Here is a 22,194-nt window from a genome sequence, read left to right as displayed (position 1 = left end):
ATCCAACATCTTCTTAAAAACTTCCAGTGTTGGAGCATTCACAACTTCTGGAGGAAAATTGTTCCATTGATTAATTGTTCTAGCTGTTAGGAAATTTCTCCTCAGTTCTAAGTTGCTTCTCTCCTTGATCAGTTTCCACCCATTGCTTCTTGTCTTACTCTCAGGTCCTTTGGAGAATAGCTTGACTCCTTCTTCTTTTTGGCAGCCCCTGAGGTATTGGAAGCCTGCTATCATGTCTCCCCTAGTCCTTCTTTTCATTAAACTAGGCATACTCATACTCAGTTCCTGCAACCGTTCTTCATATGTTTTAGCCCCCAGTCCCCTAATCATCTTTGCTGCTCTTCTCTGCACTCTTTTTAGAGCCTCAACATTGTTTTCATAGGATGGCTAAGACAAAGTTCTGGTTTGACTAGATACAACTATGGTCAGTTGACATCCATAATCATGGAATTTTTCACTTCATGTAAACCATATTACTTTTGCAGATTACTTTTAAAATGCAAGAAAATTTTTTGAGTTTTCAGTTCTTTATTTCTCTCTGTCTCCCTCCCTCTCTCTCTCTCTCTCTCTCTCCTTCTCTCTCTCTATCTCTCTCTTTTGCAAAATATTTACAAATATAATCTCTTGGAAAAACAGCAATCTTCCCCTCCCAACCTTCCCTTCCACCTTCAGAGAGGTGGAAGCCTGATTTCCACCAAGGTGTCTCATATTTCATGATATGAATGGCATGACAATTAAGTACCAGCATACCTGGCTTGAAAAACATATTCAGAAGCTCATGGTTGTGCATCACCTTGGAGAGAGGTATCTTCTTCTCTTGAAATTTGCATTAATGTCTTGGAGGAAGAGGTGGTTGGAATGCTTATCAAATTTGCAGATGACATGGAATCATCTGGGATAGCTAATGCTGTGCTGAATAGAAATAATATTCAAAATAATTTTGATAGGTTGGAAAGGGCTGAAATGAAATGAAATGGGAAAAAACAGAGAAAAGTGTATAGTCCTACACTGAAGTAATTAACTTCAAATGAACAGGTATAGGATGAGGGGTGTCTGATTTAGCAATAGCAGCTTAGGGTTAGATGAGTTCTTTGTCCTTGTTGTGCTGTGATTTGGCCCATGGATACCTGAATGATTACTGGATAGAAACAAAAACTATATTGTTTTCTGTTTCTCCACGCTGTCCATCAAGTGGATCCATATATTTTTCCAGAACAGATCAAATCTGACAGGTTATCAGATTAAAATAGCTGTGTATGACCTCCTTTGCCTCCTCTTCTTAATTCTGGAATCTAAATAACTTTCTGGATCACTGAACACCATCCTTTGAGGTGAGATACCTTTAAAACTTTTGGAAAGTTCTTTTTAAAACTTTTACACCTCTCAAAAATCCTTGCCCCAGTAATATGTTCCTTTCCTCTTTCTCCTCACTCCCAGTTTGTGTCACAATGAAAGACCGAACCAGATGACATTCTTGCATTACCTCCACCCACAAATTGAAAGAGATAATTGTTTGGAATGTTAAATGTCTAAGTCAGTATCCCTCAACCTTGGCAACTTTAAGATATGTAGACTTCTTTTCCAAGAATTCTGGGATTTAAAGTCCACACATTTTAAAGGTGTCAAAGTTAAGGAACTCTGGTCTAAGTTTTATTTGTTCACCAGAATGAATTGAATTGAATTGAGAGTTGGAAGGGACCTTGGAGGTCTTCTAGTCCAACCCCCTGCTTAGGCAGGAAACCCTACACCAGACAAATGGTTATCCAACATCATTGTTAAAACTTCCAGTGTTGGAGCATTCATAACTTCTGGAGGCAAGTTGTTCCATTGATTAATTGTTCTAACTGTCAGGAAATTTCTCATCCATTCTAAGTTGCTTCTCTCCTGATTTGTTTCCACCCATTGCTTCTTGTCCTGCCCTCAAGTCCTTTGGCGAATAGTTTGACTCCCTCTTCTTTGTGGCAGTCCCTGAGATATTGGAACACTGCTATCATGTCTCCCCTAGTCCTTCTTTTCATTAAACTAAACATACTCAGTTCTTGCAACCGGTCTTCATATGTTTTAGTCTCCAATCCCCTAATCATCTTAGTTGCTCTTCTTTGCACTCTTTCTAGAATCTCCACATTTTTTCTACATCGTGGTGACCAAACCTGAATGCAGTATTCCAAGTGTGGCCTTACCAAGGCATTATAAAGTGGTATTAACACTTCACGTGATCTTCTATCCCTCTGTTTATGCAGCCTAGAACTGTGTTGGCTTTTTTGGCAGCTGCTGCATACCATATTTAAATGGTTGTCCACTAAGACTCCAAGATCCCTCTCACAGCTACTACTACTGAGCAAGGTGCCACCTATACTGTACCTGTGCATTTTGTTTTTCTTGGCTAAATATAGAACTTTACTTTTTTCACCATTGAATTTCATTTTATTAGATAGTGCCCAATGTTCAAGTTTGTCAAGATACTTCTGTATCTTGAGCCTATCTTGTGGAGTGTTGGCTATTCCTGCCAGTTTGGCGTCATCTGCAAATTTGAAGAGTTCCAATGACAAGGCTTAGGTAGAGTTTCTATTTGTCACACTAGATTGCCCTTTTATGTAATATAAGGCCTTTTTTTTTTTTTTTGAAGATTCAGAGCAAGAAATAAATGGGTATTAAACACTGGGTTAATATCCTAAAGTTCTGTGTTCACAAAGATTTCCTCAGATAAATTAACAGTGAAGAGAACCGGTGACATATTTTCAAGACTGGGATTTGCCCAATAACTTTGAATTGCTGAGATCTCCCAAAATATGGACTTGGTTTCACCCCATTGTGGGTGATGAATATTTCCACTTCCTTTTTATCAAATCCTTCAGCAATCTCTTCGAAAATTAGGGTCATTTGATACAGGCAGGAAATATTATTTAGCCTGCGTGCTAGATTTAACAGGAAATTATCTTGAAATAAAGTACCATTCATCGACCTTTATCTTTATCATCTATCCATGCTTTTAATATTGCTCATTGTTTGTGCACATGTAAAATCATGCTTGTGTCTGAGTTGGTGAATTCAGAATATTATTAAAAATTGTTATGAGTGTGAAGTACTTTGGATCTGATCCCCAAAAGGTCCTTCAAAGTGCAGCATTTGGGAAGCAAGAGCAGCATCTCTCTAAAATTCTGAGCTCTGTATGGCTTAGGCTGTTGGTATCACCTTGAATATTCTGATTGTTCAAGGGGATGAGACCAACTTTTTAAGAAGTTTCTGAGGTCTTCACTAATGTGCTTGGTCAAAGTCTTTCTTCCCATTTAATTGTCATGCAAGATGGCTGGTCAAACATCTATTTTATCTTCTAACTTTATAGGACCCTTCGGAGTCTTTCCTATGCTTGAACCCAATCTTTTGGCTAAATGAAGGATTATCATGTTTTGGGATAAATTAAAGATTATCATGTTTCTTTCCACCCAAATTTTCTTTCCTGAATTTTCAGCAGCAGTCCATACCATAATGCATCTCACCATCACAGCCTAACAAAGATTGGCTTTGTTCTCCCAGTTGTCTCTTCCCCTCTTCGTCTTGTATATGTCTACTTACTGAGGGCTTGCAAGCAGAGCTTTTTCTTGTTGTTTAATGTTTGTACAACACCTAATCATTGTAGACACACTGGTAATAGTTGTAGTGTCAACAGCAATAATAGTGGCACTGGTACATAAATAGCACCTCTATTGAATCAGTGTTCTGAATAACTGAACCTCGAGTAAGTTGTCTTATAATTGTTTTAAGTAAGCTGCATTGTGTAAAAAGATATCATAGCACCCTTCTCTGTCTTTCCTTAATCCTGCAACTGGTTTAATTTAACAGACCCATTGAATACTGTGCCATACCAAAAACAGAAAACACACAAAAAAAAAAACGGTTTCCATTTATAGCAATAGCAATAGCAGTAGACTTATATACCGCTTCATAGGCCTTTCAGGCCTCTCTAAGTGGTTTACAGTGAGTCAGCATATTGCCCCCAACAATCTGGGTCCTCATTTTACCCACCTCGGAAGGATGGAAGGCTGAGTCAACCCTGAGCCAGTGAGATTTGAACCGCTGAACTGCTGATCTAGCAGTAGCCTGCAGTGCTGCATTTAACCACTGCGCCACCTTGTCTCTAGTTCCATTTAACTAGTTCCATCAATTATGCCAACAGCACCATTACCCTGACACCTTCATTCCTACAATGATGGCCTTAGTGGTGTGGTTAATAAAATTTTGATAGATGTATTATCCGAAGTCATGATATTGGCAGAAGCATCTCTCCCTTGGAGCTGGAATCTATGGCTAATGATAGAACAGAGAAGATTAATTTATTCTAGGTCTGGTTTCTGGAAAGCCAGGGGATGGATGGGACGGCCATGATGATACTATTAGTACCGCTACTACCACCACCACCACTACAAATCGTGCAGTAGGAGTTTTTGCAATGCTTCACTAGCCGCCTTGTCAGAAGCTTAGCTGGCGTTATAAAAGTAGAGGAAAAACAGGGAGAAAAGTGGCTTTCCCAAGAATCTTATCCCCTAAAAGGGAGGTTGGATGCCAAATTGAAATTCCTGCAGGATTTCTGATAGCAGTGAGGGAATTGTGAAGCCCACAATTAAGCATATGGGCATTAAGATAATTGTCAGATCTGTTGGCGGACATGATAGAAGACAGATGGGTACGAATCAGCCTCTCTACTGCAGCACCCTGGGAGACACAATTTGATGTTTTACCTGCCTGAGCTCCTTTGCTGTGTTTGTCACTAAAAGTGCTGCACAGCGCCTTACTGACTGTTAAGTGGTGTTGTTTTTTGTATATACATACAATATATACCTATCACAGTGCCTCGGCGCCCTCTAGTGAAAAGCTACAAGGAAACCTTGCCATGATGTTTAAACACCTATGTTTATTTCCAGCATCTCCCCAAGCTATTGAATAGGAAACCCCATGGCTTCTTGGATTTATTTAGTTTTTATTATATTTATTTAGTTAGTTATCAAAGTAACATGTACATGTTAACAAGTATAAGTATAAACATGGACATGAACACAGGAACTGGGTATGGATAAATGGGGGCAATAGGACAGGGATGGTAGGCACGCTGGTACACTTACGCACGCCCCCTATAGACCTTTTAGGAAAGGAGTAAGGTCCACGCTAGACAGTTTAAGGTTAAAGTTATGGGGGTTAGAGGATGTAACAACAGAATTAGGTAGAGCATTCCAGGCGTTGACCTTTCTGTTGCTGAAGTCATATTTTCTGCAATCAAATTAGGAGCCGTTCACCTTGAGTTTGTATCTATTGTTTGCCCGTGTATTATTGCGGTTGAAGCTGAGGTAGTCATTGACAGGTAGGACATTGTAGCACACAATTTTGTGTACTGCACTTAGGTCAGATCTTAATCGGCATTGTCCTAGGTTGTCCAAGCCCAAAATGTCAAGCCTGGTGGCATAAGGGATTCTGTTGTGAGCAGAGGAGTAGAGGACTCTTCTCGTGAAATATCTCTGGACCCGCTCAGTTGTATTAATGTCCGATGTACAGTGTGGATTCCAGGCAGATGAGCTGTATTTGAGGATTGGTCCGGCAAAAGTTTTGTATGCTCTAGTTTGCAGTACAGTGTTACTGGAGAAGAAGCTTCACAAAATTAGGTTAACAACTCTTAATGCCTTTTTGGCAATGCTGTCACAGTGAGCTCTGGGGCTTGGATCGTTTGAAATGATTACTCCTAGGTCCTAGGTTGTTTCGCTTAAAACAGTCCTGTCTAAATCTTTTCTTCCTTCTCCTCTGGCAGGTTGGGGCTCATCGTGAAGATGCCGTTGGCCTCCGTGGCAGCCATTCACTTGTGCCAAACCAAGTTCCTGTCCCACAGCTGCCAGTGCAGTCTGCAACATCTCCTGACTTAAACCAGCCTCCGGATCCTTACCGAGGTATGTGCAACGGCATTGCCTGGCCCTGTGCCTTGATCTATATAATCTATAATCTGTGACAGCAGGCTTCAAATGTCAGGAGGGTAACCACATAGAAGAAGGAGTGGACTTACTCTTTATTAAAACCACACCCCTACTGAAAGACTCTCTGTGTAGATGGAGAAGTAAATATATGACAGCTTGCCAAATTAGTTAATAATGTGGCTTGTTGATTTAAATTATTAAAGGTTTCATGTTAAAACCTAATATTACGGTATGCACAATCACAATTATTTCACTCTAGAGTTAAATAATTCTTTCTGAAACACAATGAAATCTTCAAAAAAATGTTTTGCTTAATATTGAAATTGGGATCAACACAAAGCAGAATATTGATTGATTTTTTCATTGAATGACTGATTGGATAAAATGTAATCATCATGCCACCATGAAAACATCTGGGAAAGTGGCAAATGGTGATTGCCTGACTGTAGTTGTCATAAGTGCAAGCTGCCAAGCACCCAGATTGCAATCACATGACGGCAGGCATTCAGCCACGATCATAAGTGGGAGGACTGATTGTAAGTCACGTTTTTCAGCACTGTTCTAAGTTCGAATGGTTATACGTCAAGGTTACTGTAGGACTTTCAAAGGGAACAATGGCTCAGTAGTTGAAGCAGTCCAGCAGAATTGAAGTTTTGTGGTGAGGTGTTGGTGGGAACTATTTGTTTTCCCATTGTTGGGGTTGCCTTTCTACATCCTGAGTCAAAATGGTGGAAAACAATATCACTGAATATTGACATTGTAAACTGCTCAGAGAGTGCTGGAAAGCACCATGGAGCGATATATAAATTTACGTCGTGTTGCTATTTACTCACTGTTTTCATTAAATGGGTTTTCTTTTTCTTTTTTCTTTTTGCAATACAAATAGGTTGTTAATGTAGCGCCCACACAATTCTTAAACATTGTTACTATTGGTGATATGTAAGGGACACGGTGGCTCAGTGGCTGAGACGCTGAGCTTGTCAATCAGAAAGGTCAGCAGTTCTGCAGTTCAAATCCCTAGCGGATTTGTTAGCTACCGTTACTTCTGCCAACCTAGCAGTTCGAAAGAACATAAAAATGCAAGTAGAAAAATAGGAACTACGTTTGGTGGGAAGGTAACAGCGTTCCGTGAGCCTTCGGCATTTAGTCATGACAGCCACATGACCACAGAGAGGTCTTCGGACACCGCTGGCTCTAAGGCTTAGAAACAGAGATGAGCACCGCCCCCTAGAGTTGGGACCGACTAGCACATACGTGTGAGGGGAACCTTTACCTTTATTGGTGATATGCGTGTTCATATACGTTTTGTACGAATGCCTGCATGCAGACGTATTCTTCTTTTCCCTTCTGCACAGGCATGCCAACTGGACTTCAAGGGCAAAGCATATCTTCAGGGAGTTCTGAAATCAAATCTGATGACGAAGGAGAGGAGAACCTCCAGGACTCGAAATCTTCCGACGACAAGAAGTTAGACGATGACAAGAAGGATATCAAATCAATTACTAGGTCAAGATCTAGGTAACCGTATATAATAGTGTCGCTTCATTTAATTCCTTTATTGGATTTTGATGAAGTGAACAGAACAGGAAGAAACTCTGTCGAGTTTTTTTTTCCTGCTGGTCAAAAATAAGACAAGAAACTCATAGCCCTTTCTTAGAAGTACTAAAGAGTATCTGTTTGGAAGCTTGTACTCTAGAAGGGCTGAATTTGGGGAAAGGACGAACGCTTAGGCAGAACTGTATGGACAGAGCTATATATAGACTTAAATTAGAGCCAGTTTCAGTGGTCTGATGTACCTATGAAAACACACACAAAATTTTAAGCAGATACCATTTTTATAATAGTTATTTTATAATAGTTATGTGGAATACACATGTTCCTGGGTAGTGGTTTTTTTATAACATAACTGTAATCATAACTGTAAGCTGGATAAATCAGGGTAGCTTGTCCAATTTAAGCAGAAGTAATTCGTTAAGATATGATCGAAGGCACATTGCCAAGGTTTGGAAAGAAACTGGAATAAATTCATCAAGTCTTGTTCCCAATAATAACTTGGAACCCTTTTGTAGACCATTATTTCTTGCTTACAGGAGTCAGTATGCAAGATTCCTCTTTCATTACCACTGACCCTTGGTCTGTCCCTTATGTTTTTCATAAACTATATTGGATTTCATCAGCAAGGACGCTTCTGAATCATCTTCTATTACATTCAGATTTTTGTCTGAACAATAGAACGGTTGTTGAGTATTAAATAAACTAAGTTCTCCTTGTGAGCGGGTTTTATGAAATGGCGTGGAATACAGAAAAGTCTCAGAAATAAATAAAAATGTATAAAATTTAATTTAATAGGAGCCACTTTGCACTTAGGATAACATTTTGCTTCTTCAGCATGCAACAATCTCTTGCATTCGGTGGCTGAAGGAATCAGTAATTCAGGCAAGAACTATGAAATAGCCTTGAGAGATTCCCTGATGCCTGAATGCATAAAAATTGTATTCTGATTTCTACGTGTGTAAAATACTACATGATATAAATCCCCATAACACAGCAGACCTAATGCCAAAGAAGTGCAGCTAAGTGGGCTTTGAGGAGTATCTGCAAAGAACTTCAAACTGACTCATAAAGTGGCAATGAAAGAAATATATATATTTAACAGTATAGCTAAAACCATTTTAATTCATATTGGTTAATGCTGTTGTCCGATATTAAGTGCTCATATTTATTATATGTTTTTGATTGATTATTGATTGATTATTACTATTAACCCTTTCAAGTGTGCTCTGAGCATAAAGGAAAAATACAAATTGGAAATAAAATCCACCAATCATCATTTTCATCTAGCTAAATCTTAGAATTTCTTTGGGTCATACTGGCTCTTCGCTCAACTGGCTAATGTAATGACTATAGTTCATTACATATATATGTAATCAAATAAATAAATAGAAAATCTGCATCCAGTTTTCCAGGGAAAAGGCAACACTATAGGGACAAAGGCCAATTTGCCAATGATACTTGCAAGTATCGTTACATCTAACTTAACCCTTTTGCTTTGGATTTTAGCAGGCTCTGTAGAAAGTTTTATATCATACAGACATTTTTGAGAAACCTGAGTTAGCTGCAGGCTAAATAACCTTTTAGCATAATATAAAAACTCTGCAGAGGAAAAAAAGATAATTGCTAAGGTTAATAATAACTTAAGATCACTATGTATGTGTTTGTGTGTGTATGTATGTAGGTAATAAAATTATATATATATATATATATATATATATATATATATATATATATATATATATATATATATATATATATATATATATATATATATATATATATATATATATATATATATATATATATATATATATATATATATATATTTAAAGTCACAACCCCTGGTATGCCCCAATTATCCAGGGGTTGTGACTTTAAATATATACCTTTCTCCCTGGCTCAGCTGATAACAATACAGCCCAGGTTCGAATCCCAGTAAGGGTATGGCTAGCTGATGAGAGCTAAATAGCTTGAAATAGATCTATACTAGTCTCCCTTTATTTATTTATCAGCACAAATACTACATACATACATACATACATACATACATGCATGCATGCATGCATGCATGCATATGTATGTATTACAACAGCAACCTTAGCTTTAGTTTTAAGGTATTTTACCTATTAGATTGGATTTAATTCCAGAAAGGTATTTCAGAATGCATAGAGGCACACTCACAGCATCTGATTGCACCCTCTTAAGCAGATGCGTCTTTCCAACTATCCTGGAATAATACATTGCTGCTTTAAAAGGTTGCCAACAAGCCTTGTGCTCACAAGCATTCTGAAGCATGTTTTTGGAATCAGATTTTAAGACCTGCTCAAAACAATTATTTTCTCAAAATTGTATTAGTTTATCAAAACCCAGAAGAAAAATGAAATACAAAGAAAAATGAAAACAATGGGAAAATAGGGGGGGATGAGAAGAAGACGAAAACCTGTAGGGTAGATGGGGGTGAAACGCATTGACTTTTGACTCTTTGGTGCAGTAGAGTAAGGTAATAAAATACAACCTCAACTTTTCCCTTTTACATAATACATATTAGCCATTTCTATAACAACCACACTATCTAATCATCAAAACCCAAAATCAAAATTTCATTTTTTTTCTACCTCAAGCTCCCAAATCCAGAAACATTTTCCGAATAGAAACAAAATTAATCACATTCTTTTACTTTAATCAAAACAGTCAATTTAGCCATCTCTGCTAACTCCAACTTTTGTAGTCATTCGTTCATTCTAGGAATCAAAGAATCCTTCCATTTTTGTGCATAGAATGTTCTTGCTGCTGTCAGCATATATAACATCAAAATTCCAATTTCTTTTTCAAATGGAATGGAATGGAATAGAATAGGAATTCTTTATTGGCCAAATGTGATTGGACACACAAGGAATTTGCCTTCGGTGCATAAGCTCTCATTGTACATAAAAGTTTAAGTGATAAATCATGATCATAGTCATCATAAAAATAAATTCATCAAAACTCATAAGATACAACACTTAGTGATAGAATCTACATAAATCGTACTAGGAAATTAAATAAAACAATATAAATCATAAAGTTATAGTTATAAGTAGAAAAGGAGATAGGTAATAGGAAAGATGAGAAGAAGAATATTATTACAGTCTTACTAAAGACTTACTTTATCCATTAAGCCAAAGGAAAAGTCTCTGATTTTATCTAGAACCATTGTGAACCGATTTCTTGAATATGTCAAAAGTCATGTTACAGTTGTGGCTCTTTCTATGTACTGTTTATTACATTCAATATGACAGATAGCAATGAAACCATGTATTGGCACGTATGGCTTTTTTAAAAAGTGAAGCATTTTGTTCATTCAGATTTATTTGGCCTTCTGCCACACTATTCAATGTAGCTAAAGCTTTACGTCCCTGTATTCCTTTTAAGTAAGGCCCGTACTTTGAAATGACATGTTGATAAAAACCCCTGGAGTTTCAACCCCATTAGAAAATCCTGTGCTATGTTTCCCTCTCAGCAATAATGACGACGAAGATCTTACTCCGGAACAAAAAGCAGAGCGCGAGAAGGAAAGAAGAATGGCCAACAATGCCCGTGAGCGCCTGCGCGTCCGTGACATCAACGAGGCTTTCAAAGAGCTGGGCCGGATGGTGCAGCTCCATCTAAAAAGCGACAAGCCCCAGACCAAACTTTTAATCTTACATCAAGCTGTAGCAGTTATCCTCAGTTTAGAGCAGCAAGTCAGAGGTGAGTTAAGGCTAACTGTATCCTATTGATCTGCAAATCTCAATCAGATGTTTTGAAACCTTAGATCTTAAAAGGATTACTATGCTTTGCTAATGATGCGATGATGGATTACATGAGTCCAGGTCATAAGGATGTTTTGTTAAAACCTTGGTCTGAGCTCATACAGGCCAGGACAACACTACTGTCAGAGTTCATTGCAGAAAAATCAAATCCAGAAAGCACACAGAGGATAACATGCAGCTGGATTCATTAACTTCTTCATATACATAAGAATAGATGAATAAATGTACAATACCAACTGGTGGTTCTTCCAAGTAAACACAAGACAGGAGAGTTACAAGCAAACACAAGTAGTTAGTTTCATTTCAGCAGACAAGCCCAGACAGACTGCTAGTTTACTTCTCAAAGTAGCAGACTGCTTAAGTTTCTGTTTCAATTCTTTGCACAGACTCAGATCTGTTTAAGCTCCCATGGCTGACTTAGTTGCTATGCCTATTCATTGGCTGACCTTGTTTCCATGTCTCTTCCAGTCATGAATGTTTTAACAACTATGCTATGTAAGCTACTATGAAAGGATCATCTTTATGCTACAAAGTGGTATCATTGAAATGACTGACCTTGAAATTTAGTCCACACTTTAAAAAAAAGTTTCTACTTATTTCATTTTTAATTTTTGGAGAGCTATTGTTTTAAGCCACCCAGAGTCCCATGACAGTGACATGTGCGGCATATAAATTTAATAAAGAAATAAAATGAAATAAACCAGTATCACAAAATTCATTCTAAATTATGTTATCAATCCAGTTATCAATCCAGTGATGGTTATTACTCCAAACTCCTAAAGTGGTTAGTATGTTTAGTAGATAATTTATGTTGTACATCAAGCAACGGCCTGATGCACAACACCAGTGCTAAGTTGCAGTGATTAAAATAACTTTAAACTTCAGGTCTGAAGTAACAATTGTTCTGAAATGCAGGTGAATCTGTCTCAAATGTCACAAATTGAGATGGGCGAGGCTTGGAGAGGAAATGAAAACAATTTTATAGTGGAAAATTAGCCAAAGACATGAGATTCAGAGAATCAAAATTATTTATCATTATAATGGAGATTCCTGGCCAATTGAAGGAAATGGCAGCAGGATGAGGCAGATGTTATACTTGAACGCACAAAGTAGCTAGGCCACAGGCTTTAAAGGTTATTGTCAGCCCTGAAAATGATCTGACTGAGGCCATTTTGAGACTTCGGCGTTGACAACTGGAGAAGAGGGACAGGGGGAGGGAAATAGAGATAGTTGGGCTTTGTAGTTAAAACAAATTACTTTCTCTTGGGAATCAAGGACATTCCTGAAGGTACACGGAATGAGGGGACATATCCAATAAAGTTATTCTTTGAGGAAACTACCTGCCTCAGAGTCTCGTTTGCTGTGGGTATGTTACTTGGAACCCTGACAGTTGTTTAACGTTATTTTAAATTTTGGTTTCACAGAAAGAAATCTGAATCCTAAAGCAGCGTGTTTGAAAAGAAGGGAAGAAGAGAAAGTATCTTCAGACCCTCCTCCGCTTTCTTTGGCAGGACCTCACCCTGGAATGGGAGACACATCTAATCATATGGGGCAGATGTAAAAAAGAAAAGAAAAAAGGTACGTACATCTTGACTAGTTTCCTCATAGTAACAGTAATACCATGACTACTATGTGTCCCTGAAAATAAGACAGGATCTTATTTTCTTTTGACCCCCAAAATAAGCACTTGGCCTTATTTTCAGGGAGGTCTTATTATTTTTGAGGTGCAGGAGGCAGCGAGCGTGGACACCTCATGGCTGCTGCTGTGTTGCAATATGTTCAGGGAGGGCTTATTTTAGTGCATGCGCTTAAAAGCCCAATTGGGCTTATTATCTGGGGAAGTCTTATTTTGGGAGAAACAGGGTATTAGTTTCTTCAGAACAAATATAATTAGGGGAATTAATATCTGAAGACTGTTTCTTTCCATGAGGGCCAGTTTGGTGCAGAACCCAGGAGACCGTGAGTTCTAGTTCCACTTTAGATACAAAGCTCGCATTTACAAGCTTTTGTAGCATCCTGTGATCATATGATCACAGTTTGCAATAGGTTTTTTTTGCCAGCTGCTAGCCCCCCCCCCTTTTTTTTTAGCTTTCTGGCAACCACCCCCCCCCCTCCCCACTTTTATTCAGGTGAGAATAAAAGAATACAATAGAATTCTTTATTGGCCAAGTGTAATTGGACACACCAGGAATTTGTCTTTGGTGCATATTTAAATGCATGTGAATAAATACATTTAAATGCAGATTTAGTAGATGCAGATTTACAGTTTCATGATTTGCTTGATGACCACTTGTTTTGGACTTAGGAACACATGATTCATTTCACAACTGCTGTAAAATGGTAGAAAAACTGACAACCATAACAACATACAGCTGAAATTCTGGTCACAATTGTGGTAGTTAGTGGAGGACTATCTATAGTCAATTTTTCTCAGCCCTAGGAGGAAAAAAATAAAGATAAACCATTCCCAAAATCTTGCTAAGAAAACTGCAGGGACACTGCAGAAACATCAGCAAGAGTCAAGATTGACTCAAAGGCAACCAGAAATCTTCCATGTTCATCAATTCCCTAGATAACACTCTTCTTTTTAAACGTTAATACCTCATTTGAATTGCTTTTGCTAAATTCTGTTTTATTTGTTCTCTCTTTTTTTTAATTACGTGAACAACCAACACCATCCCTCACACCAGTCATGTCTTTATTATATCCCTTTATTTATTGCTTTGTAGCTCAATTTTCTCATATGGGTTGAAGTGTAAAAATAGTAAGTGGAAGAAATTTAGACCAGATCAGACATGATCACAAATTAAAAACGTGTTTGTTTCCTCTTGTCGCGTAGCATCAAAATATTTCATGACCATGGAAAACATTGGGGGTAGGGTGGGGGTGGCTCCACACATTGGATTCTGCCAGTGTTCTGATATACAACGATAAATAACTGTCAATTTGAATTTATTATATTCCCCCAATTCCCCAAAACACTTCATAAAAATGTCCTATTTGTGTGATCTAATGAAAATCTTAGGACTGAGTCACTACCAGATAACTTACCAAACAGTTTACGGGAAATTCAGAGGGTTTTGTAGAAGAAGGAAGTTAAAAATATTTACCTGAATTTCTATACTGAGGTAAATTTTTCATCAACAGGATTTCATCCTATTGAGAGTTAGTAACTTTGGCAAGATATGTACAATATCTCCCTCCTTCCATTGTACAAGTACTCCTAGACTTACAACCATTTGTTTGGTGACCATTCAAAGTTACAACAGTCCCCCAAAAAACTTATGGCCAGTTTTCACACTTATTATGGTAATTGAAAATCCCCTTGGTCACATGATTAAAATTCGGGCACCTGGCATATTTTTGTGACAGTTGGACTGTCCTGGAGTCATGTTTTTCACCATTTGTGTAACCTTCCTAGCTGTCTTCGGACAAGCAAAGTCAATGGGGGAAGGCAGATTTGCTTAACAGCTGCATGATTCACTTAACAATGCAGTGATTTGTGGCAAAAAGGTCATAAAATGGAGCCCAACTCTCTTAATAATTGTTGAATTGAAATATTGGGCTCAATTGTAGTCATAGGTCAAAGACTACCTGTACTTTATTTCATTTATTCTTTATTTTTATTCTGCCAAAAGTCACCCAACTGTCTTTCATATTTAAGGCAAAACTAGACCTTACAGTCTCCTGGTAATAGAATAGAATAGAGATATAGGATAGGATAGGATAGGACAGGACAGGACAGGACAGGACAGGACAGGACAGGACAGGACAGGACAGGACAGAATAGAATAGAATAGAATAGAATAGAATAGAGATATAGGATAGGACAGAATAGAATAGAGATATAGGATTGGATAGGACAGGATAGAATAGAATAGAATAGAATAGAATAGAAAAGAATTCTTTATTGTCCAAGTGTGATTAGACACACAAGGAATTTGTCCTTGGTGCGTATGTTCTCAGTGTATATAAGGAGAATAAAAATGCATTCATCAAGAATAACACTTGGTGATAGTCAAGGTTACTAATAAGCTATCAAATCGTACTAGGAAACAATAAAAGCAATATAAATTGAAAGATACAAGCAACATGGTATAGTGATAAATGGGGAGAGATAGATACTAGGAAGGAAGAGAAGAATAATAGTAATACATTATTGACAGTGTTGTGGGAATTAGTTGTTAAGCAGAGTGATGGCATTCGGGAAAATAATTGTCCTTGTGCCAAGTTGGTGTGCCCTATAGCACTGCACACCACAACTACTAGACAAAAGGACAATTATTTTTTTGACGGTAGAAGTTGAAACAATTTATGTCCAGGATGTGAGGGGTCTGTAGATATTTGATAAATGCCCTAATATCGCCTAACTGGCTTTTATCACCAGATTTTAAAAAAAAGATCATCATTTATCACCAGATAAATGGCCCAACATCACCTAACTGGCTTACATGCCTAAGGCAGGACTACAACTCTCATTCTCCTGGCTTCTACTGGCCTTAACCAATAGACCCAACCATCTTGTAAGGATTCATCACAATCTCACTTAGTTTATTCTGCCTCTGTATTTTGAACCCGAAGTGTGAAAAAGCTTCCACATGTCTTCAGAAGGATAATAAATGTCTCTTCATCTGGATGATAGAGTGAGGATTGTTGAGAGCCAGTTTCCAAAGCCTTTTTTTATGCTGAATATGCTGTTATGAAATAAAATTAAGAATAATAAAGATGATTGCATTTTGGCTGATCTGAATTTTTTCCGCTTCTTTCGCAGGTCCAAGTTGCCACATTTTCTTCATGTAAACCAGAGACTACTTCCTTAAACAGCTGTATTATCTTAAAAAAAAAACATATAAACACTTAACCCTTCCTCCCCCCTCCTTTTTTTTGTAATATAATAAGACAAGTCTGAGTAGTTACGAATCACAGACGCAAGAGATTTCAGCATTCCTGATTTTGAAATAAAGGGAAAAAAAAGTGCAACTTGAGGGGACAACCTCTTTTCAACATATCATTCGGAATGTTTTCAAGCAGTATGTTGACAGCTGTCAGTGCACAGCCAGGAGACTGAATGGCAATCTTCTCCACACTGTGGGACAATGCATTTGTGCCTAAACTTCTTTTGGAAAAAAAAATATAATTAATTTGTAAGTCTGAAAAAAAAATATTTAATTTAAAAATTGTAAACTTGCAATAATGAAAAGTGTACTTCTGAAGAAAAAAAATGAACGTTTTCATTGGTGTACTAGTCAGCTAGTATTTATACTTACTGGATATTAAAAAGGGGAGCCCCGCTACCCTAATATTTACAAAACCAGCAAACGTCCTAATGAAAACTGAAGTAATGACATTAGCCATTCCTTAGGGTAGGAGGAACAGATGGATCTTATAGACCTATGACAAATACAAAACACATGGACACAAACACACATATATAAATATTATATAAATATATATATAAATTTATATATATATATATAAATTAGTGACTATGGTAAGCTTTGTTCATTGGTTTCCGACTTTTTTGCTCCTGTAAAAAAAAAAACAAAGAAAAAACAAAGTACGGATTCACTTTTTTTAAGAAAAAAAAAAGATTTTACTGTAAATAAGTTTTTTGTTTCTGTTGACGTCTTCTTTCTCTTCCCCCCATGGCCCCTTCAGTTCCTTATTGTAACCTGTAGTGCCAGCTCTGTTGCTGGAGGGGCCGTCCAGGATAAACTCTGACCCCGAGGTTGCTTATTATGCCTACCGAAAAGTAGCGAGTGATCTCTTGAGTCCTTTGGGGGAGAATACGGGACTAGATGAGGTATGCCGATAAGCGTAAGCAGCTTTGCAGAGACCTCCAGCCCCCCCCCCTCTCTCAAGGCAGATCGGGACTACCCAGAATGCTGGGATGTGGGTTAGGAATTCTGGGGCGGCTCTAGTCCCTACCCTACAAGTCAACACGAGTTTTTTTTGGGGGGGGGAAATGACCCAGGCAATCAAATTTTGGGGTGGAGAATTCTAAATCACAACTCTTGCTCTCATTATACCCTATTTCTAAGATGTTCAGAGGTACAAGGTTAGAATGCTACAATGTTACCACTGTGCCTTCTAATGTTTATATCATCAAAAAAAAAATATGTAACATAATCAAAGGTGGCTGTGATTTAACAAACCAGTAGAAATGTTAAATTAATGTGTGTAGCTTAAATACAATATGCACCGAGGCGTTTCAGAATACATGGTCAAAGGTGGGATGGGGAGGAGAGTTGTACGAGAGTTTGAAAAAAAAGAAAACATTTTAAAGGGTATTCCTGAAAGATTGACCATATACTTACTGCCTCTTCCGTTCATTTAAAGAAAATATGCCAATATCCAACTGTCACACAGCATTAGAACAAGCCTTACCCGTTCTAAAGCATTAAGTTGCACTTTTATTAAAAGAGGAGGGAGTCGAACAGTATTTTTCTGGCCAGTATGAACCAAGTTTTTACTTAACGCATATACATTATAGCAAGTATTAGATCAAGCTTATGACACAGCAACTCATCCAATGATTGGATTTCAGGGCATCTAAGCAAGCACCCACAGTGAATCTTCCAAAGATTTACTTTGGGAGACAGAACAATTAACTGACATTGCTCCCAATTCAGTCTTTGTCAGCATCTTTTTGTTTCAAGCTTCTGATTTATTTATTTTTTAAAAAAAATAGCCACGCAAACTTGGCATGTTATTTTTAAACAGAATCTCCCGGTTTGAATCGATTTTCCACCTATCAGCACTGAGTAAATGCCATATACCCATTGAAAACGGTCTAGACTTTCCATCTGTTCTCCTGTTTTGCCAGTTACATAGTAATGAAAAAAAAATACATTTGTAAATTTTATGCAACAAAATGGCAAACGTATCATTATTTTGAAATTGTGTATGTAAAAGTTATATTTTTACATGTAGACTCTTGTTATTATGTGTTTTAATACATTGTATCAAACTTTTGTTTTTTTTTAAACTGTGTGGTTGAAACAAAATCTCATTTAAATGAAATAGTGAGAAATAAGAATCTTAATTTTATGTTACTGAAAAACATAAAGAACAAATATGGTAGTTTGCCATCTGAACCACCCTCTCCATATCCATAAACATTTTGATTACCTGTGTGTGTTGAAAATTGTAAATATGTTCAGTAGCAGTAAAACTTTTAAAAAATACTATTATTTGTTAATAGGTTTCTCAAATGTGGAGGTGGATTAAGCTCATAATAGAGCAGAGACTATGTAAGTTGAAATCAGAACAAGAAATGACTATTTCATTGCAGATGCCATACTTCTAATAGAATATGTTTAGATGAAAATGTTTGTCTTAAACCTAATTCTTTTAGTGCTGGTATTCTAAACATTGGAGGATTCTCTTTTAATTGACCAGTTATTAATATAGTTTAGGATTAAAGTTTTTTTATAAAAAACAATTCTAATACTTTTAATGGGAAGTTGTTATTTCAGAGGATAACTTTACGCTAAAAACCTGGATAAATCAAAGAGGCGTTACCTTCCACCTTGATGTCATCAATGTGAGCATTTCTGCTGGTTTACATTCATAATGCCAAGATTTCAAATCGTCTGCTCTGTGTATAAAACTAATTTGGATAAGAGAGCTATCAACGCAAAATCAAAATGCCATCTTTTCAATAATTGCCCAGATTGATGACATTATTATGAATCTTGAAACTTTCACAGTCAAGGAACATTGATAAAAAGATGGTTTCCATTACTGGCCATTCAGCACATTTGAACAGCAGAGATGATTCTAAACAGGAATGAAAATGGTGATGTACATAGAACCAATAGAGGCTTAGTTGTTTATAAAACGGTAATCTAATCTCTGTGGTTTTGGACATGGTTTCCTGTTCCATAATGGAATTTAAACTTGAAAATTAACCAGTCATGCTGTTTTGTGTTGTTCACCCTCCCCTCCACCTCCTCTGCTTGCTTTAATTTAGTGTGTGATCCTAAGAAATAAGACATCAAGAATTGCTTAACTTTTTCACTGCTGCTGTCCACAGTGGGAGTTGTCACTTGTTAAAAGACCTGGTGATGACTTGAGTTTTAACGACCAAAAGGTAGAGGTGTGCAAGTTGTTTTGAATTTGGAGTGTTCCATATATTCCACAAGTCTTTTGAGCTCGAAGCAAAGCACCGTGTGAGGATTTTGAGATGCTTCCGTGATTGTCAGAAAATCCAGCAGATTTTGAGTGCTTTGCACATTCATACGAAGGAGAAACAGCCACATGTTGTACAGTAATGAACAGAACTTGGACACTACAATTGTACAGATTTATCCAACATTTAATGAATGATCCACCTCCACATTCAAGTAATTTATGAATACGCAGATTAAGGAAATCTGTTCATCTAGATTATTATTTTTTTTACATTTGTCTTACGTGTAGCTGCAAAGAACACTAATGTTTATACAACTGTCAGTTCAACCAGTGATGCAACTTGTAATTGATGCAGTCTTCCGATTTGTTTTATTAGTTGATTTCATTGGAAGGGTGGGGACGGGTGGGGATAGAGTGGGAGGAATGCGGAGCAATTTCCAATTTTCCTTGTTCTGTTCAACAGGCACAGTGCAACCTGTGCCAGACCGTATAATAATAGCACATTGCCACAAACGAAGAGAATTTATCGGGTGAGAAAAAGCACAAAGCTTAATCCACTGACTGATACGAGAAGAAAAAAATAATACGATTTTCTAAAGATGGAATACAATGAATTCCAACACAGCGGGGGGCACCAAGATTTTCTTTCTTTCTTTTTCTTTTCTTTTCTTCCTTTTCCTTCTCCTTTTCATTTTTCTAGCATCTTCTCACGGGACGGGAACTTGATTCACCTTTGTGCAGTGCTGGTTTGACCATACTCATTTCAAGTATTATAGACTTATGTAATGGTGAAAATATATGAACTGTGGCCTTTTTCATTCTTGTTACTTGTGATGCAACTAAGTGAAGATACGGAAAAGCAGAGATTTACCATGTATCAGTGCCTGCCTTTTTGTTACAAAGTTTTGTTTGTCTAGTGACCTTTTTGCTATTAAAATAGACTGTAGTACACCCAAGTAGGATAAAAGAAAAGCCTAAATTTAAAAAAAAAAATTAAAATATATATATTTGGCTTATTTTTCACAGGAGCAATCCTTTTATACCACGAATATTGGGGTGGGGTGTGTGGAGGGGTGGGGCAGGGGTTGTCAGATTCTGAATATTTCTTCTTTGTAGATGTTTGGAATCATTCTAAGTAAAAGTTTGTTACTTTATTTTACTATTTAAAAGATGTTATTTTACATATGTGTTACCAAGATGAAATTGTACGATAGCTTTTTTTTTCCCCTTCTGTTTTTTTTTTTCCTTTATCTTTTTTTTTTTAAGTTGGAGGTCGCAGTGGGGAAGTTTTTTTTTTTTTGCGACTGTACCCATAGCTGCAACATTTAAAAAAGAAAAAAATAAATAAATAAAAAAGGGAAAAATGATAAAAGGGACAAAAAGAAAAAAAAAAGATAACAACAGTTACACTTTGTTTTTCAACGTGTGGCTGAGTGCCTCGATATATTTTTTTTTCCTCCCATGTTTTTGGTGTATTTCTGATTTGTAGAAGCGTCTAAAACAGGTTGTGCGCTGGAGATACCCTGAAGTCGAAACACACAGCTTGCTGTAGACCTTTTATGTTTCCCATTTTGTAGTTATTTGATGCCGTCATGTACATGACTGTTCTGTAGCAATAAATGTGCCATTTTTATAAACTTGTTTCTGACACTTTCGTTTCATTTCATTTTGCATTGTCCCATTTCTGTAGGTATCACCGGGAATCACTGCCTAGGAATGACCAATAGGTGGCGCTGTCATCCGCCCTCCCAACTCCAAAAGCAATGGGGTTTAAAAAGTGCCCTTGGTGTTCTCGGAAGTGCTCCATTCCAGATGATGTGTAGAACTGAAGTTGTGATCACCCGAGTTCCTCTCAGAATATGATTCCTTCTAGAGGCCTCTTCACTTTTTTTTTTCCTTTTTTGCACTGGGTAGTTGATTAAAAAAATCTACTTTCTGGACATAACTGTAAAAGCACATGTCCTTCTCGGCCTAAGCGGTTGTGTAACATGGCTATGCATTGTAATATAGTTATTCACCTGGCCCACCTTTGGCTTGAATTTCAACGGGTGGAGCAAATTGTTTGTAATTCCTCTCTGTAAAGTTCTTTCTCTCTTTTTTTTTCCTGAATGAAAGGTGCTACATACATGTAAAATTGCATTCGTGACCATCGATTTCTGTAAATACAGCACCTGTGTTTTAATGGAAAACTGTTAATGTACGTATGAGACAATGGAATGCACCTATGAGCAATGGACAGACATCAAGGTGCTAAGCTGTATGCAAAAATAAACTGAACTATTAGAAAAAAAATAAGGATTAATCTATTAAATTCAAAGATTGGAGCAATTATAAAGACACGCACAAGACTGCTGTTGATCACTTACCTTTAATACTTTCGTGTATCGATTGAGATCATTTTGTGTGTGTGTTTTTAGGCAGAACTGTGGCTGCCTTATTACAGTATTGCAGACTGAGCTGTACTAAGGGTCCAAGTGGACAGTTCCCCTTAATTTGTCCCCATATGAGATATTTGTTGAAGTTGTTACATTATAAATGCTGTTTGTATTTATATCTTGTTAAAAGAAAAAAAGTAATAAATTTTGGTTGGTCCCTGTTGGAAATTACCAGTCCAGAAGATATTCTCACTTGTTAGTTGATTTCCGTGAACCCTTTTTAGAAAAAGGTTAAACCCAAATTCAAGAAGTCACGTACTAGGCTGGGACTGTTAATTGGATGCCATTTATTATTGAACAGTGAATTATGATCGTACATATAGG

The 22,194-nt window shown here is 37.2% G+C and overlaps 1 protein-coding gene across 18 annotated transcripts in view; it reads left to right on the top strand.

Moving 5' to 3' along the window:
* Nucleotides 1-21,731, top strand: part of TCF4 (transcription factor 4) — a 417,049-nt gene extending 395,318 nt beyond the window's left edge. For 14 of the 18 annotated variants that reach the window (XR_015696633.1, XR_015696636.1, XR_015696632.1 and 11 more), the window contains 6 exons: nucleotides 5,795-5,930; nucleotides 7,310-7,472; nucleotides 11,008-11,237; nucleotides 12,724-12,877; nucleotides 16,071-16,443; nucleotides 21,126-21,731. Coding sequence is in view for 1 of the 18 variants with exons in the window: in XM_087715341.1 (XP_087571467.1) it covers nucleotides 5,795-5,930; nucleotides 7,310-7,472; nucleotides 11,008-11,237; nucleotides 12,724-12,860 (666 nt within the window). In the remaining 17 variants the exon portion in view is untranslated. Of the gene's footprint in view, nucleotides 1-5,794; nucleotides 5,931-7,309; nucleotides 7,473-11,007; nucleotides 11,238-12,723; nucleotides 12,878-16,070; nucleotides 21,073-21,125 lie in introns of those variants that run through there. The other 4 variants (XR_015696641.1, XR_015696631.1, XR_015696645.1 and 1 more) reach the window with 2 other exon arrangements.
* Nucleotides 21,732-22,194: the final 463 nt, after the last annotated feature.

The sequence above is a fragment of the Thamnophis sirtalis genome, unplaced genomic scaffold, assembly GCF_051295495.1.
Source record: "Thamnophis sirtalis isolate CommonGarterSnake01/CBP01778 unplaced genomic scaffold, rThaSir2_p1.2 scaffold_5, whole genome shotgun sequence".
In the NCBI taxonomy this organism is placed as follows: Eukaryota; Metazoa; Chordata; class Lepidosauria; order Squamata; family Natricidae; genus Thamnophis; species Thamnophis sirtalis.
The sequence above is the reverse complement of the archived record's forward strand: the minus strand, read 5'-3'. Positions and strand labels throughout refer to the sequence as shown.